Below are 15,751 nucleotides of genomic sequence, written 5' to 3'. Positions count from 1 at the left end.
AACATGCTATTAAAACTTGTTCTGGATCAGTTTTGCATTTTGCACGGGGGGAAAATTATTAAGGAATACTTTTTATGTCTCTCCAAGCAAAAGTTAAATTAAGTAATCATGCATGAGAAGCAAATGTATGAATCAAGTGTTTACATTCTATAACAGGAGACCAGAGGGTAATTATTTTAAAAGCAAAAACTACATATCAGCAGAAGGTACTTCTAATTTTTCATTATCAAATGGCAACAATTTTTCAAATATAAAACAATTATTCACAGAAATACTTGCAATTTCTACTGACAGCTTTTACAACATTCCCCAATAATGTGCCAATAATGTAGACAATTCACCAAACATGAATTATATTCCTACATATGCTTTATAACAATACATAATACATATTCTTTCACTAAAAATCATTTAATCCTAAAAACGAGCGAGAGAAAGGAGACCAGCAGTCTAGGAAAATGTGAATCTGAATATTGTACTTTTGCAGTAACGTTCAGTCCCTGGAGCGAGACCTGAAAAAGAAGAGGAATCCAGTTTGAAAGCTAACAGATATTCTGAGTAGTTCTCCAAGCCCCTGCATTGGCGGGGGGGGGGGGGGGGGGGGGGGGGGGGGCAAACACCCATGGACGAGTACTGCCGCTTTCCCCGCACATAAATCCAAATCTTGCTCGACCATAGAGTACCACTCCCGCTGAGATGCTTTTTGATAGATACTAGTTGCCTGGCAGAGATACTAGTTAATGCCTGGCAGCTTGTATTACATCATAGACTTACTCTCCTTTCTGCAGACGTGTTTTGGAAATAGTGGTGCGCCACAATCCAGACTTACAGACAGCAGAGAACCTGGATGCTTGTGAAAACTTCACAAAAGGTAAAAGGGTTATTATACAGGCAGAAACAGAGACGTCACAAGGCATGTCCTACAAATCCGTTGCATAAAAACCTCTGTACAATAAAGTGGCAGTGCGAGACTTAAACTGCAGAGAGATCTCGTCTTTGGGACAGCTTTCAGAGGGGACTGGTTACTTTTTTTTTTTTGGGGGGGGGGGGGAAACAAGCGAGATCAACGACATAAATAGTTTTTAATAAATTAATAAATACTGTGCCTCGTAGCAAGGCAAAGAGAGGAGAGCAAAACCAAAAAGAAAACTACAAATCTAAATTACTGGCCATGACAATTAGTTACAGCCAGGCTACTGGCAAACATTTACAGCCAATGCTGCCCTGTACAGCTGCGCTTTGAACAGCAGCGTTGGTTGCCTCGGAAACCACGACCTGGCTGCCGCCATCCAGCCAGTGTCACGCCATTGCCCAGCATGCACCACCTAACCTGGCTCACCTGCTGCGGCAGCTTAGCTCAGCTGGAAGGCTGCAATGCTGCGGTTACCAGGAAGAGGGCGCCAGAGCTGCTTTAGACACATTGACGCTGTCTAGAAATATTTGTATCAGGTCACCTGTACCTTTCATACTGTCACAAACGTGACCTACTGATAAAACAATGATAATAATAAACCATACTATTGAAAAAGTCACCGTCATCCTGTATATCTTACTCTTCATAATAATCAAGTATTCCATTATGTTCTGACTGAGATTTCCTCAACCGGTTAGCAGCCTACAAAAAAAAAAAAAATCTAAATGCAAAATATAGTTGTGATGATTGCAGTAAGAAAGTTCCATCGATACAAAATTCTAAAATGTTTCAGTCCACATCAAGCAAGAAGTTAGTGGACAAAATGTCATCCTCCTGCGTGGCTTGATTCCTCAGAGACTCCCGTCTCCTGCTGCTGCCATTCTCCTTTCGCCCACCAGGGGGCGTGCCGGACTTCCGCTCATATCGCACCGAGGATTAATCCCAGATCACCTAAAGTAACACAAATAAACACAACAGAAGATCTGCCTTGTCGGGACTTAGATGCGGGCAGGCATATTCCCGGATCGGGGGGGCATGGCTGGAGGAGTGGGCGGCCCGTCCACCTTCAGAGCAGAACCTCGCGACACATCGGCAGGTTGACGAAGATGAAGACGTTGAACTCGATGAGGATGGAGAAGCACAGGAAGACAGCATACATCAGTATGCACATGATGCCCAGTCGACGGTCCAGGGTCCATTTGTTGAGGTGCACACCCAGAACCTGGGCAGAGAAGGGGGGGGGGGTGATGCTCTTCATCCTCCATCACTATCCACTTAATCTTTTTGCAGGCGTGCCATGCTAATTATTCGCTAATACAATCCATAACCATGGTGCTCAAATCTGATTGGTCAGAAGGGGAGCCAGTTATTTGTCTTGGATTGGGGGTGAAGTGTCGGCCAAGTGAGTCAGTCGTAAACCAATGCGCTATCAAAATACTTCATTCTAACTAATGTTAATTAAAATTCCAAATGTAGAACGCAATTTAAAGTTAATGTAAAGTAATCAGAGATGTTTCCTCGTCGGCGGAAGAAAGTAGTTCTACTAATGAATGCGTTTTTAGCTTGTGAACGACTTAAAAAATGGCTTTAGGTCCAAAAGTTTAAGCCAAGTGGGTGGTGACTGTAGTATAAGAGGATTAATGCACTCTGAGCTGTGTGTTATGTTTTAAATGCACTCTGCTGCCTGTGGGGTAGTTCTTCGCCTCTGCAGATATGTGCTTAAGGGCGTATAATGCACGGCTTGGAGTGCATTACCTATTATGCAACTAACAGGTAGAAGGGGGAGTCAGTGAGCTGCATTGTCACTTCACACCAGGCTGGGGGTTTAGTTCCCTGTGTGGGTGGAGCTTGCATGTCCCCCCTGTTTCCTCCCCCAGTCCAAAGACATGCAGTTGGGCTAACTGATGTCTCTTGCTTTTAGTGTTTGGTTGTGTGTGTTTGAAGTTGCTGCCCTGCCATAGAATGGCATCACATCCGGGATAAGCGGTTTTAAGATGGATGGATGTAACTCCATAAGTTACATTGTTTACAGTGGAATCACATGCACTTAGGTAGCTTAACTGCCAGGGTCTCTCTCTTTGCCTTTCCCCCCAACTCCTGGTAAATCGCACTGCGTGGTATGCTGGCCCTGTTCTTAAGCTAACTGAACAGCATTCACCCGCAGAATGCTGCCCCCGACAGCCAGTGTGGGCCCTTTCTGTGCCACGCGGTGTCTATACTCACGGTGAGGAAAACGGAGGCCAGCAGCAGGGCAACAGAGAAGATGAGTCCTTTGCTGTTCAGATGAATCTGCAAGGAATGAAAGGGAGGAATGTGTGCAGGAACGTATGTGTGCATATGATAGTGTTTCCCGATGTGGTACCCGGGGACCTGCAGACAGTCCACGTTTTCGTTCCTACCGGGAGCTGGTAGGGAGCAGTTATGTGGACTGTCTGGCAGGGAGCTGGGAGGGAGCAAAAATGTGGACTGTCTGGTAGGGAGCAAAAATGTGGACTGTCTGGTAGGGAGCTGTGAGGGAGCAAAAATGTCGACTGTCTGGTAGGGAGCAAAAATGTGGACTGTCTGGTAGGGAGCTGGGAGGGAGCAAAAATGTGGACTGTCTGGTAGGGAGCTGGGAGGGAGCAAAAACATGAATCATCTGTAGATCCCAGAGGAGTGGATTGGGAAAAACTGGCATTTAAATACAACCTTTCAGGACCTTTAATTACAACAGTAGGTTAGCCACAGACCTCTGGGTTAGCCACAGACCTCTGGGTTAGCCACACTGACCTAAAACTGATCATTATTCATTTAAATGTTTAGTAAGCAAATAAATGACATTATTAAATTTGGATTTATTGCGCCTTATGCTGCCTGGGATTGGCTCCAGGGCCCTGGTGACCCTGACCTGAATACACAGCTGGAAGGTGGATGGATGGAATTTCCATTCACATTTATTTAATAGCTTTTGGCTCAAGCAACTGGAAACACAAAAACACACACAGAGTAAGTACAGCCTAAGAGAATATTACACACAATCAAAATAAGCAGCATCGCTCCGTGCAGACCACTGGGGACACAGTAAGATCACACAGAGTGACACGCACAGTAATATGGTGGTGTTAGAAATACTGAAACTATGCACACAAGTAGGCTATGAGTACGTTTTTGCTAGCTATTCATTGGGGGGAGAATTCTGATAACAAGAGCCAATTGGTACTGCGTAGATGTCTTTCAGCTCTCTGCTGCCCCCAGTGGGCCAGCAAAGTATTTACATGTCATCAGCACCTGAATTTTGATTAGAACTCTATTTATAAGAATGTTTGTCTGAAATGCATTGCGGGTTTAAAACCGGGACTTTTCGGTGAGATTGCACGGCTTATCTCTCAAGTTCTCTACACAGGAGTCTAATATCTCGAACAATCAACTGCGTAAAGGCACACGGGGTGGCAGCGTCATCAGACACTGTCACAAAGGGCTGGGGCTTGGGATCAAGGAGATGCAAACTGGACTATGCTATCCCCATACAGACTAGCCCAGGTTAGCATGCGATTTAAACGGCCACAGTCAGAAGATATAAGTTTACCCATAATCCTTTTGGGTCCTGAATGAAGCAGTTTAAACGGAACATTAATGTTACATAAAAGACATATGATTTATTATGACATTTATGACATTATCAAAGTAACAAGACAGGCGTAATTTTTTAGACAAAAAAGAATTAATAGGTACCTACCACAAAATAAGAGATGGCTTTAACTATATTTAACTATAAGTTAAGTTAGTAAGGGACAGTTCTATTCATATCCAAGGCCAGAGGTGGGTTGAGTATAATCTGAGTACTTAGCTGGTTGGTTGAAATAAAATCTATGTCTAAACTTTTACTCTGTGGACCTGAACTACCCACCTTTGTCCAAAGCCTAAAGGTTTATCTCTCTCATTTGGATATCGCTTTGCTTAAAAGTGTCCATTAAATAACCATGATCTAATTGTGATCTGTTCCCACAAGAGGGCAGAGTTGAGCCAAGCTGCCATACTGTAGTACTCACATAGGATCCATAGTCAACGGCCAAGGTTTGCAGCGCCCATGGCAAGCCCAGCCCCATCAGGATGTCAAACACGTTGCTGCCAATGGAATTGGAGACGGCCATGTCGCCAAGACCTTGGGGGCAAGGAGGGGGATAGGGTGACCGTGTTAACACAGCACACGTGACTGACAGAGGAGAAAAGTTGCTGTTCAAAAACCAGCTCGTCTTTTAACAGCACTTCCGGAATGAATATTTCATACCCGCGCGACAAAGCGAGCACGAAAAGGTGCAGGTCTGGCACCGCGGCCGCCTGGGGCGGGGCCTTTTCCCCGGAGTCGGTGAGCGACGAGCCTTCAGGCGCTGCGGCTTCCGTCTTCAAAGCCACCCCCGCCCCCCTCCCCGCCCGCTAACACCCAGCAGGCGAGCCACTTTGAAACCTTTGCACACTCTCTGATCGCGACGCCGCGATCGTGGGCGCCAGATAATCGTGGCGCGGTATGAAAGTCGGCTTTGAAAAAAAAGCAACGCAGTGGGGGGAGGCGGGCCCTACCCTGACGCGCCACGATGAGGCTGGCCATGCAGTCGGGGACGCTGGTGCCGGCTGCCAGGAAGGTGATGCCCATGATGACGTCGGGGATGCCCAACGTGTAGCCAATCACAGTCACCTGCGGTGGCACAATATCGCTTAGCCCCGCCCCCCAGAGAACAGCCATCTGTACAACACATCTGCAGCACTCCTTAACCCTAACCAATCACAGTCACTTGTGGTGGTACATCACCGTTTAGCTCCGCCCAGAGAAGAGCCATCTGAACGACACATCATCAGCACACAGCATACATTAAATTAAGCCAGTTGGGCTTTATTGTCATAGCATTGATATACAAGTATAAAGCGGCATGAGATAATGTTACCCCGGGACAGCGGTGCGGCATACAAGCAGCAAGTTACAAATGGAAGGAGGAACAATAGTTTAAAAAGTACAAAAACTCAAGCCTGAGGGCAGAGGTGGTAGCAGGTCCTTCCCTAAATTATATGACATCTGAAGCAGGTTTAAAGGATGGGTGGTGGCCTGCATTAAACAAAAAATGAGGGCAGAGCTGAGGTGGAGAGCTGCAGGACGATGACCCTATTCAACTTGTCCCTGCAGAATCTCTGCAAACGTACATTAATTTATGGAGCAGACACCTTTGTCCACATACAAGTGATGCAAACTTGAGGTCAGAGAACAGGGCCAGTCAGCATCCCAGGAGCAGCTGGGGTTAATGGCCTTGCTGAAGCTATTTGCTCTGCAGGCACATGGGATTGAAACCCATGACCTTCCGGAGACGGGCTCAGAACCCTAACCGAGAGCGACACACTAGCCAGTTATCCAGACGCCTGAGTCACTGCTGAGGGAGTAGAACCTGTGCTCTCAAGGATGGACTCTCATGTGCTCACCATCCACACCATGATGTAGGAAAAGGAGGCGATCCAGATGGTGGAGTTGACGAAGGTCACCATGAACCAGCGCTCCCAGCGCGGTTTGGCGCAGTTGGGCACGGTGAAGAAGAGCAGCAGGCAGAGTGGCCAAGCCGTCACCCACTTCACCTTGTTACAGACCCCGGCTGGAGGCAGAGCAGAGAAATTTTACTAGTGTTGTTTCATTGGTCATGGTCCACAGCTGTATTTGACTTATCCATCTCGGGCTCCACCTGTGTCATGGTAGATTAGATGCCAAAACAGAGTTACCTCGCATCAATGCTTTCCTGTATAAGGTACCATGCTGGCTGTTCATCCATGCGGTATGTCAACAAACTGCCACCCAAGGCTGGTCTTCTTGAAAACCAGAGAGGAACTTACATGGTACATGAAAGGGCTCTAACGGTCCTTCGTTGTCATCTTCCTCCTCCTCCTCTTCCTCCTCCCCGTCGTTCTCGTTGTTCTCGTTGTCCTCGTTCTCCGTGTCGTTGCCGGCCTCCACTCCGCCGCCCTCGTCCTCGCCCTGCCGCTTTCCGTGCCCGTTGAAGCCCCTCTCTGGCCCGCTCAGCCCATTCTCCAGGCCCCGCCTTCCCAGGGCCCTGACCACGCCCTCCGAGTCGCCATTACTGAAGGGCCTGCAGTTGCTCAGTCGCTGTCTCTGTGGTGAGAAAGACGCTCCGTCTGTGAAGATCTACGCGCGTCAGGTGGCACCTTCTCATCAAAGGTTTGCATTCTTATGTGGCACCTTCAGCGAGGTGTTGATCCAAGAACGGGAAGTTTCAGGAAACGTTAAATTCGAATGAGCAAAAACGGCTTGCTACTATAATCTCGTCGTAAATAATAATGGTGTCTTTGGAATGGTTTAGCGCAAAGACTATTCCAGAACGTCAGACCGCCCCCCCCGTTACCTCCATGATGAGCATGCGAGAGGCCATGGTGAGGCGTGTACGGGGGGAGAAGTGGCTGGTGATCATGATGCGCATGCCGGCCTCGGAGAAGGAGAGCTGGTGGGGGTAGGCCGACAGGAGCTCGTCCACCATCAGCACGGAGGGCCTACAGTGGAAATTAGCTGTAGTGGGAGGGGGGGGTATTTATAATTAGCAGCCAGGTATGTCACCATCTCACAACAAAAAATACTTTGGATTCCGAAGCCCCCATTATGGCTGCATTAGTTCGTTTTGCGATGGTAGACCGAAGCGAAGCAGAACTGAACCACCAAAGGCACAAAAAAAAACAACATTAATGAAGGATCCAGCAGCCAGATACAAACAAAGACAACAGAGATGAGTACAGATATCACATATAGACATTTTATTGTGGAAATATCTGTATTTCTACACTCTATTTCTTTTTACTGCTGTCATTTATTGTTACTGTCTGTGTCTAAATGACTTTTAACTGTCTAAATGTATTTCTTATGTGGTTTATGGTAGATGCTGAAATGACCAGCTGAGGTGGCAAGTTCTGAGTACACACTGGGGGGCGTCTGCTTGGATGGGGGTCCCAGAGTGGGGGGGGGGGTGTTACCTTTCTTGAGCAGCACTGCGGTGGCATCACAGCCGGCCTCGTCAATGTCCGGGTTGCTGGTCATCCCGTTGGCCAGGTTCACCGTGCTCCTCTTCCGCCTCTCGAAATAGCGGTGTGCGCGGGAGTTGAACCTGCAACACACACACACACACACACACACACACACACACACGCGCACACACACACACGCGCACACACACACACGCACACACACACACACACACACACACACACACACGCGGACACGCACACACACGCACACGCACACACACGCACACGCACACACACACACACACGCGGACACGCACACACACGCACACACACACACACGCACACACGCGCACACACACGCACGCACACGCGCACACACACGCGCACACACACGCGCACACACACACACACGTGCACACACACACACGCGCACACACACACACGCGCACACACACACGCGCACACACACGCGCACACACACGCGCACACACACGCGCACACACACACACCATACAAACATGCACGCGCACATAAACACACACACACACACACACACACACACACACACGCGCACACACACACGCACACACACACGCGCACACACACGCGCACACACACACGCACACACACACCATACAAACATGCACGCGCACATAAACACACACACACGCACACACACACACACACACATAGGTCAGCAGCAACACAGATGAGAGGTTAGCGAGTCCCCCCACCCCCCCCCCTCACTGGACGGAAATGCAGGTGAAACATCTGTCTAATATTTCCAAATACTGCATGTTCAGCATGTTTACAAACGCGTGGTGTTTGGTATATCTGATACGGTGGGATGGATACTTACTTCATGATCAGAATGTAAACCAGGTACATCACAATCAAGACCAGGGACTCCCACCTGCAACAGCAGACACCCCGCCCCCAGCCCCGGTGAACACCCCTTCTACAGTGTGTGTGACACAGTATGCCAGTCAGCCACGTCCCGGGAGTGAATGGGGGGGGGGGGGCTCATCGTCTTCAGGGACATTGCACACACCCTGGTCTGACAATACGGGACCATCTAGGGAGCCTGGCCTGGGACTGGACTGGCCAACTGGTACACTGGGAGCTTTCCCAGTGGGCCGATGGGTTACAGGGCTGGCAAAATGTATCCTGTCCTGAGTCGAATTTTAATCTCCATCCCTAACCCCCCCGCCCCCCAGAAGCACAGACAAGCAAAGATCATCACTGTTCTCTCCTCAGCAACACGCCACAAGGGAAAGATCAGCTACGTACCAGGAGACCTTCTCATCATGGATGAACTATGGAGGGAGAAAGAGAGAGAGATAGAGAGCGTTTATTACAGTGAAACCCAGCCTAGTTTTTGCTCTTTCGCATCTTAGTCCCCATCCCCCCAAGTCTTTGAGCACGTCATTGATACTGCTCCATAGCAACAAGTGACACCGACAAGAGAAGTTGAGGCAGGTGTGCCAGTCGGGCGGTTCCAGCCCCGCCTCCAGCCCCGCCTCCTGCCCCGCCTCCAGCCCCGCCCTCTGAGGCGACTCCCCACTCAGGCACGTCACTGCCAACTCTGGCATTGACTGGCAAGCTGTGGGCACACGGGGAACGGAGACCAAAAGCAGAAACAGACAGAGGAGGAAGAGTGAAGGATTTCAAGGAAGTGGGATGAGGGCCGATGACGTCAACGTCAACCCCGGGGAATTCTGGGTAAAAAGGAATCCTCCAAAAAAGCAGGGAATACACCAGCTGGTCCAGAGACATGACCTTGCAAAATACCACTATGCATGTTTATTTACTCACTTATTTTTATCCATCCTAAACCTGGCCAGGACTTTTATTCCTGTTATCTGAGTCAACGTCGGCCTATGTTCGGGATCGTCACCTTTTTCTCATTACAGCATTTTCATTCATTGTTTTTTTTTTTTGCATACTGTTACTGGAAGTGAATACCGTCTCACAATTACCGGTCTGCTGTAGGCCAATGCGACCCACGGGACCGCGAAGACTGTAGGGATTCTGCCTTGGCAAGAGCAGCAGAATGATTACAAAAGATGCCTTGATCCAGTCAATGGTTCTCCTGGCTCTTCCAGCTGTCTCTCACTGTCTGTCTTTAACAGTGTATGACTATTTAGCTTCTGCACTCAAGGTATTCCTGAAGATATGTTTTTTTGGCTCCCATAAAGAGGTTGACTGTGCAGTAGTACCAATCTGCCACTAGGGGGCAGAGGTGCACCAGAACTTGCAAATAGCAGCAACTGGAACCAGTTGGGCTTAACCTACATAAAAGGAAAGAGATAGAATAATGATTTCACACAGCCTTTATCGTTGATCTGGAGTTGGGCATAATTCTGTTGTGAAATACCCTAATCAATTTCAGCAGTGTGATGTGATGGAGCAGAGTGACCCCAGACTTGGCAGAATAGTTATATTGATATTGGTCCCCAGAGCAAGGCCCTTAACCCTGCCGGAAACTGCTCCAGGGGCCCCAGATTAATGGCCTGACCCTGTGTTTGTACCCCAGGCTTTGCTCTTACCCAATATTGGGGAGAAACTAGTTACAAGGTGTTACGTAAATAAATTACAACATAATTGTAACTGTAGTCAAGGGAAACAAGATGTAATTAAGTTACAGTCACTAATCAAAATATTAGTGATTACAAAGGGGTTACATCCAAATATATTCTTTTAGGTAAAAAGCTTATATGAATAACATAACATTTATTTTGTTACTTTGTATCTTTTCACTGTTCAGAAATGCCTTCTTTGGCATATTTACAGAAAATGAAGGTCAGCAAAGCCGCTGGGACATTTCCAGCTTTAATGCGTAGTTTAAAACATTTGGGGAAAAGTAATAAAAAAGTATTCAGATGTAATAAGTTACTTTGATGAAGTAATCAAAATTGTTACATCAGTTATTACATGTTTAACCAGGTAACAAGTAACCTATTTGATTTCAAAAGTAACCTTCTTAGCACATGTGTGTGTTTGTATGTTTCAGGCAGAGTAAGATGGGATAAGCGAAGAGAAACATTGTAACGTACCTGTATGTAAACAAATGGCACATAACATATCATTTAATTACTCAGATGTAAGCTACAGTGATCACACATGTTCCTCTGGAATTATAGGGCAATATTTAATCTACGATCAGTCTGATGTGTTTTTATTTCAGCGACTGCAAACTGGATTCTCTGCCACTATGCTGTGCCGTGTTGTGTGCATAGGATCCTGTCATTTGGCCCAGGGACAAACTCACCACTCACACACCTGCTTCAAGATACAGGACCTGCACTGCATCTGTGCTGGATTAGCGTGGGGGCCAAGCGAGAGTCAGCCCCCAGTAACATGCAGAAAGCTGCCCCCCCCCACCCGCCGGTCACCTCATCTGTGTACCAACCCCACCGCAGCTACAGGGACGCATACGACAGCAATTATTGTCAAAATGATAATAGCGACAATAAAAATAATTACAGGACAAGAACCAAGAGTTATCTGTCCTCATTTGCAAAAATCAAATGGAATCCAGGAAGATCATTTGACGGAGACTGTCTATGTTAAACCACTCAGCATGACCCCATAATTATGACATAAAGAGCTACACCGAAGCAACTTCACCACCCCCACCTTCTTTATTTACCTGCTTCTGGAAGTTTCTCTTTGTGACATCACCTGCTTTGGTTGATCATTCACAAATTGCTCTCCAAACGTCATTCATTACTGGGCACCAATTTCACTTAGTTTCACTACGTTATGAAGCGTTTCATTGATGTTCCTTAAGTGTTTGAGGTTTTGGAAGTTTGTCATGCAGCTGGGAGCACGCAGCAATTCCAGTACGTACTACTAGGGGGCGATCTTTAGGCCAAGTCCAGATCTGTGACCCACGGCCACACAAGGGTGGGAACATAAGTGATCTGTGACTGTTTTCTCGGGGAGGCTTATTTTATATATATATCCACTTCCCAAACACTCATCCACTGCAGTGTCACGGTGCATTATTTAATACGTGTTTGTCAGAACGTCCTGGTGCACATCCAGGAAAACTTGGAGAGGGAGAGCTGCTATATTAAACTGTTCTGATGCTATCGTGAAAAGAATGAAGGTTTTCTGGGCTGGTGTTTACAGCTCGGCTAAACAAATGACCATGTAGGGCATGTTAGGGGTAAAACATGTGTCCCTGCATGCAGAAATCCCGACTGAACAAGCCCAGTCAAAGCAGTCCCATCTGATCCAGTGTGTGTGTGTGTGTGTGTGTGTGTGTAAATCTCACACCAGAATATTCTTTGAATTCACTGTTCTCCTGAATGGCTTATTTCAACATTCATATCTTAAGTTTCAAAAGGATATCGATTATATTTTTCTTTTTAAGTTTTCTTTTTGCTTATATATGAACAACTACCTCTATTTTTCTAAAAGGCAATGGAAAAAAGCTTTCTGAACCACAATCAGTTATGATAACTGCAGCAAACCATTTATATTTATATCCATTAATTTGCTATTTTCACGCTTCCATACTCTATCCCAGGGAAAAGTGCGCTCAAACATCATATGTCGATGCGTTTCCATGGGTCCCATAAAAGAGCATAACTTCCTTACACCTCAAACAGGACTGCAGGCGTTTTGTGGGCTCAGGATTTGACGACAGAACCCACCACTTACGAAAGTGAACCACTTTTCTGCACCGAAATTCCACAGGGTGACCAATCAGAATGGGCCGCCAAATCCCCCAGACATACGGTCGGGACTTTCTGTACGGAATGCCTTTGCCAGGGCTGATTAAATGGGCTGATTTAGTGAACGGGTGGCAGGCCCTTATGTGCCCACTCTGCTGATTCGCCGGCCTGAAGAGGCCTCGCACGAGCATCCCAGCCCTCCAGTAATCAGGGAGACAGCCTGGCACAGTTGGCATAGAACCCTGTAAACGGCAGACATCACCGCACTAGGTGCTGACTCTCTCTGCCACCGATATATTCAACTTGAAAACTCGAGTCATAAATCCTAAAATAAAAAGCTTTCCACCACAGTGTACACACTTAACTGCATCACTTGTAAACAGACTGCGAATGACAGCCTTCCACTTTGTTAGCATAATGATGGCAAAAATCCAGATGGATGTCATCCACCAATGAATCCCGAAAATGCTAATGTAACGCTCAGACAATGCAAAGCAAAGCTAATGTGATGCTAAGCTAATCTAATGCTAAGCTAGCGTTTCAAATGTATATCTTTTTTTTGCTATTTTGAATTCTTCGAACCACCTTTGCTGATGGAGCAAAACATGACATGCACTTCCTTTTTAAAAATGTAATTAATCACACAACATACATGCACATTAGATGCCATATTGTCGTGTGATTTGTTCGATGAGAAGATTACAATCAGCCACCAGCTACTTTTCCCCATTCTGGCGATATAGGATACAGGGCTCTGCACATGTTATATGTCTGATTTAGCAACCTCTTAGGCAAGGATAGGCACCTACAGTATCCCAACCCATCACTGGGCAGATATACACATACAGTATTGTGCAAAAGTTCTAGCCAGTCAAAGAATGTTTAAAGCATAGAATTAAACAGCATAGAAAATGTGTATTTTCTCAGAAAAAAATATTAAATTTCACTTTAGAGCATATAAATAGTGCAATAACACAATAAAAATGAATAAGAATTTCTTGTGTTCTCTGAAAGGGCACAGATATCTTGTTGGATGACTGAACGTTGGATAGATGAACACCGCTTTGGTTCCCAAACCTCTCCTCAGGGGCACCTCAGCCGTTCCAACAGCTCAGTTAATTAATCACTGTAATCAGTAAAGTAACTAGATGGAGTATTGGTTAGCCAAACATGGTGTGTTAGTGGTCATCAAATACATGGGTGTATTGTATGGTTGCTGCAAATACTGGGGTGACTTTAGGAGAGGTTTTGTAACGCTTAAGCTGACACACTTTGACAGACATAATATCGTAATTTTACACCAATATCAGGATCATTTAAACATCAATTCCTTTGACTGCCTGAGATGTTTGAAGAGCACTGTACACACTCGTACACTAAGGGCAATTTTGACATATGACTTTGTACTGGATAAAGGGCTGAAAAATGGATGGATTGACGGATGGACTAATGGAGGATGGGAAGGGGTGGGATATCCCCAGCTGGTGAATCAGTGATGGGATGACAGAAAAATGTACCCTCAGCCTCTTCAGGGGAACTTAACAGCGGCAGCTGCACCTTCAGCTCTTTGCCCATGTGACTTACTAGCTCTATATACTGACACAAACACCAATGTGTGGATATAGTCTAGATTTACTGACAGTGAAAGGGCAGTGGTTTTAATTTTAGTTATTGCATTGCAAGATAAGCCCATTGAACAGCACATTGCAACTATAACTCATTCAAGTCAAGGGAATGAGTTTTCAACTTGCGTGAGTTCAGTTATATGTCATACAGACATGTTTCCCAGATTAGCTCCAGGTGTTTGAAAGGGCAACAGATTTCAAATGCCTCAGGTCCTAAAAAAGATAGGATCTAGTGTGTCCGAGGGATGCAGGGCAGGTCCGCAGGGCTAGTGAACAAGAGAGAGATACGCAGTCGGCGAGCAGCAGAGCAAGCACTCACCGCAATGAGGGCCGCCACGGACAGCGTGTAGAAGGCGGAGTCCCTCATCAGCGTCCACTTGGAGAGCCGCACAGCCTGGCGGGGGCCATGGGGGACAAGGAGAGGTCACAAGGTCTTAACAAAAAGAGGCCATCTTACCTCCCCCACCCCCGAGGTTTCCTATGGTGTCTGGACTGCATTTCACTTATAATTTAAAAGGTAGATAAAAAAGACAATGGGTGGCATGTTTTATAATAGAGGTTCACAATAAGCTAAACTTCTAAAATGTACCCCCCCCAAGTCAAATGATTTTACTGCTAATCTTTGCAAAACATGTGTAGAACCACCAAAAATCTTACGAAACATCAATATGGATTTTATGATTCCGTATAACGACACAAGGCCTTTGCATTAGGCTGTCCTGGAGTTCTGGTAATTCTTGGCAAACAGTGAAGACCAGTAACCCCACCATATGATACAGGAAGGTAAAAACATGCTCTCTCTGAACTAATGGATACAAATTCCACCTGCAAGAATCCCCATTAAAACAGGGCGATCTGACATCACACCTGCCCCAGGTAGCTGTAAAACTCTAGACCAGACTCAAAGTGCTGCTTTTGACTGTTAACAAGGCCCTTGGCAGGCATGTTGTAGCGTACCTCAGTAGACCCGCAATCCCCCTGTAACCTTTGGGGTATTTTCAATAAGAAAATTCAGCTTGTTTCCAATTTGAACCTGACAGGACACAGGCATGCTGGAGTTTGGACCGGCATCGATCCTCCAGAGCATGTCTGAAGGTAACTTCTGTTATCAGCTATAAACGACATTGAGTCGCTACGTAAGACATAGCATTAGCATCTGCACTTTTGGTTAGCATTAGCGGCTGGCCGTGCTCCCGCGAATCAAAGCACTTAATAACTAAAGAGAGCTACATTTCCATGCCCCCCCCCCCCCCAGTTTTGCTTACCCAGCACAGGGCTAAATATTACGCCATGCTGTCGCTTATTTGCTGCTGAGATTACAGCGTGCCGCACTTAATAGAGTCTTAAAATTTCCACTTACATGGACCTCTGCTCTAATCCCACCTAATCTTTCTCTCTCTAGCCCATGCCCCCCACCCCCCACTGTGGCATTTCCACCAGGCGGACATCAAGTCAAGAGCCAGATAGCAGCATTCTGTCCAGCATCTGCTGACAGCTGGAATTCCAATCACTCTCGTTTCCTTGGAAACCATCACTGTCTCACC

The 15,751-nt window shown here is 46.6% G+C and overlaps 1 protein-coding gene across 1 annotated transcript in view; it reads right to left on the bottom strand.

The window, feature by feature from the left end:
- Positions 1–591: 591 nt before the first annotated feature.
- LOC125725461 (sodium/potassium/calcium exchanger 3-like) overlaps positions 592–15,751 on the bottom strand; it is a 76,403-nt gene continuing 61,243 nt past the window's right edge. Inside the window, exons 7-17 of the mRNA XM_049002391.1 lie at positions 14,527–14,601; positions 9,188–9,213; positions 8,757–8,810; positions 7,907–8,037; positions 7,288–7,448; positions 6,761–7,037; positions 6,359–6,525; positions 5,471–5,585; positions 4,942–5,054; positions 3,137–3,202; positions 592–2,135 (exon numbers count right to left, since the gene is read on the bottom strand). Of these exons, the coding sequence (XP_048858348.1) occupies positions 1,980–2,135; positions 3,137–3,202; positions 4,942–5,054; positions 5,471–5,585; positions 6,359–6,525; positions 6,761–7,037; positions 7,288–7,448; positions 7,907–8,037; positions 8,757–8,810; positions 9,188–9,213; positions 14,527–14,601 (1,341 nt within the window). The 3' untranslated portion in view covers positions 592–1,979. The remainder of the gene's footprint in view (positions 2,136–3,136; positions 3,203–4,941; positions 5,055–5,470; positions 5,586–6,358; positions 6,526–6,760; positions 7,038–7,287; positions 7,449–7,906; positions 8,038–8,756; positions 8,811–9,187; positions 9,214–14,526; positions 14,602–15,751) is intronic.

Source organism: Brienomyrus brachyistius, unplaced genomic scaffold, assembly GCF_023856365.1.
Source record: "Brienomyrus brachyistius isolate T26 unplaced genomic scaffold, BBRACH_0.4 scaffold67, whole genome shotgun sequence".
Taxonomy (NCBI): domain Eukaryota; kingdom Metazoa; phylum Chordata; class Actinopteri; order Osteoglossiformes; family Mormyridae; genus Brienomyrus; species Brienomyrus brachyistius.
The sequence above is the reverse complement of the archived record's forward strand: the minus strand, read 5'-3'. Positions and strand labels throughout refer to the sequence as shown.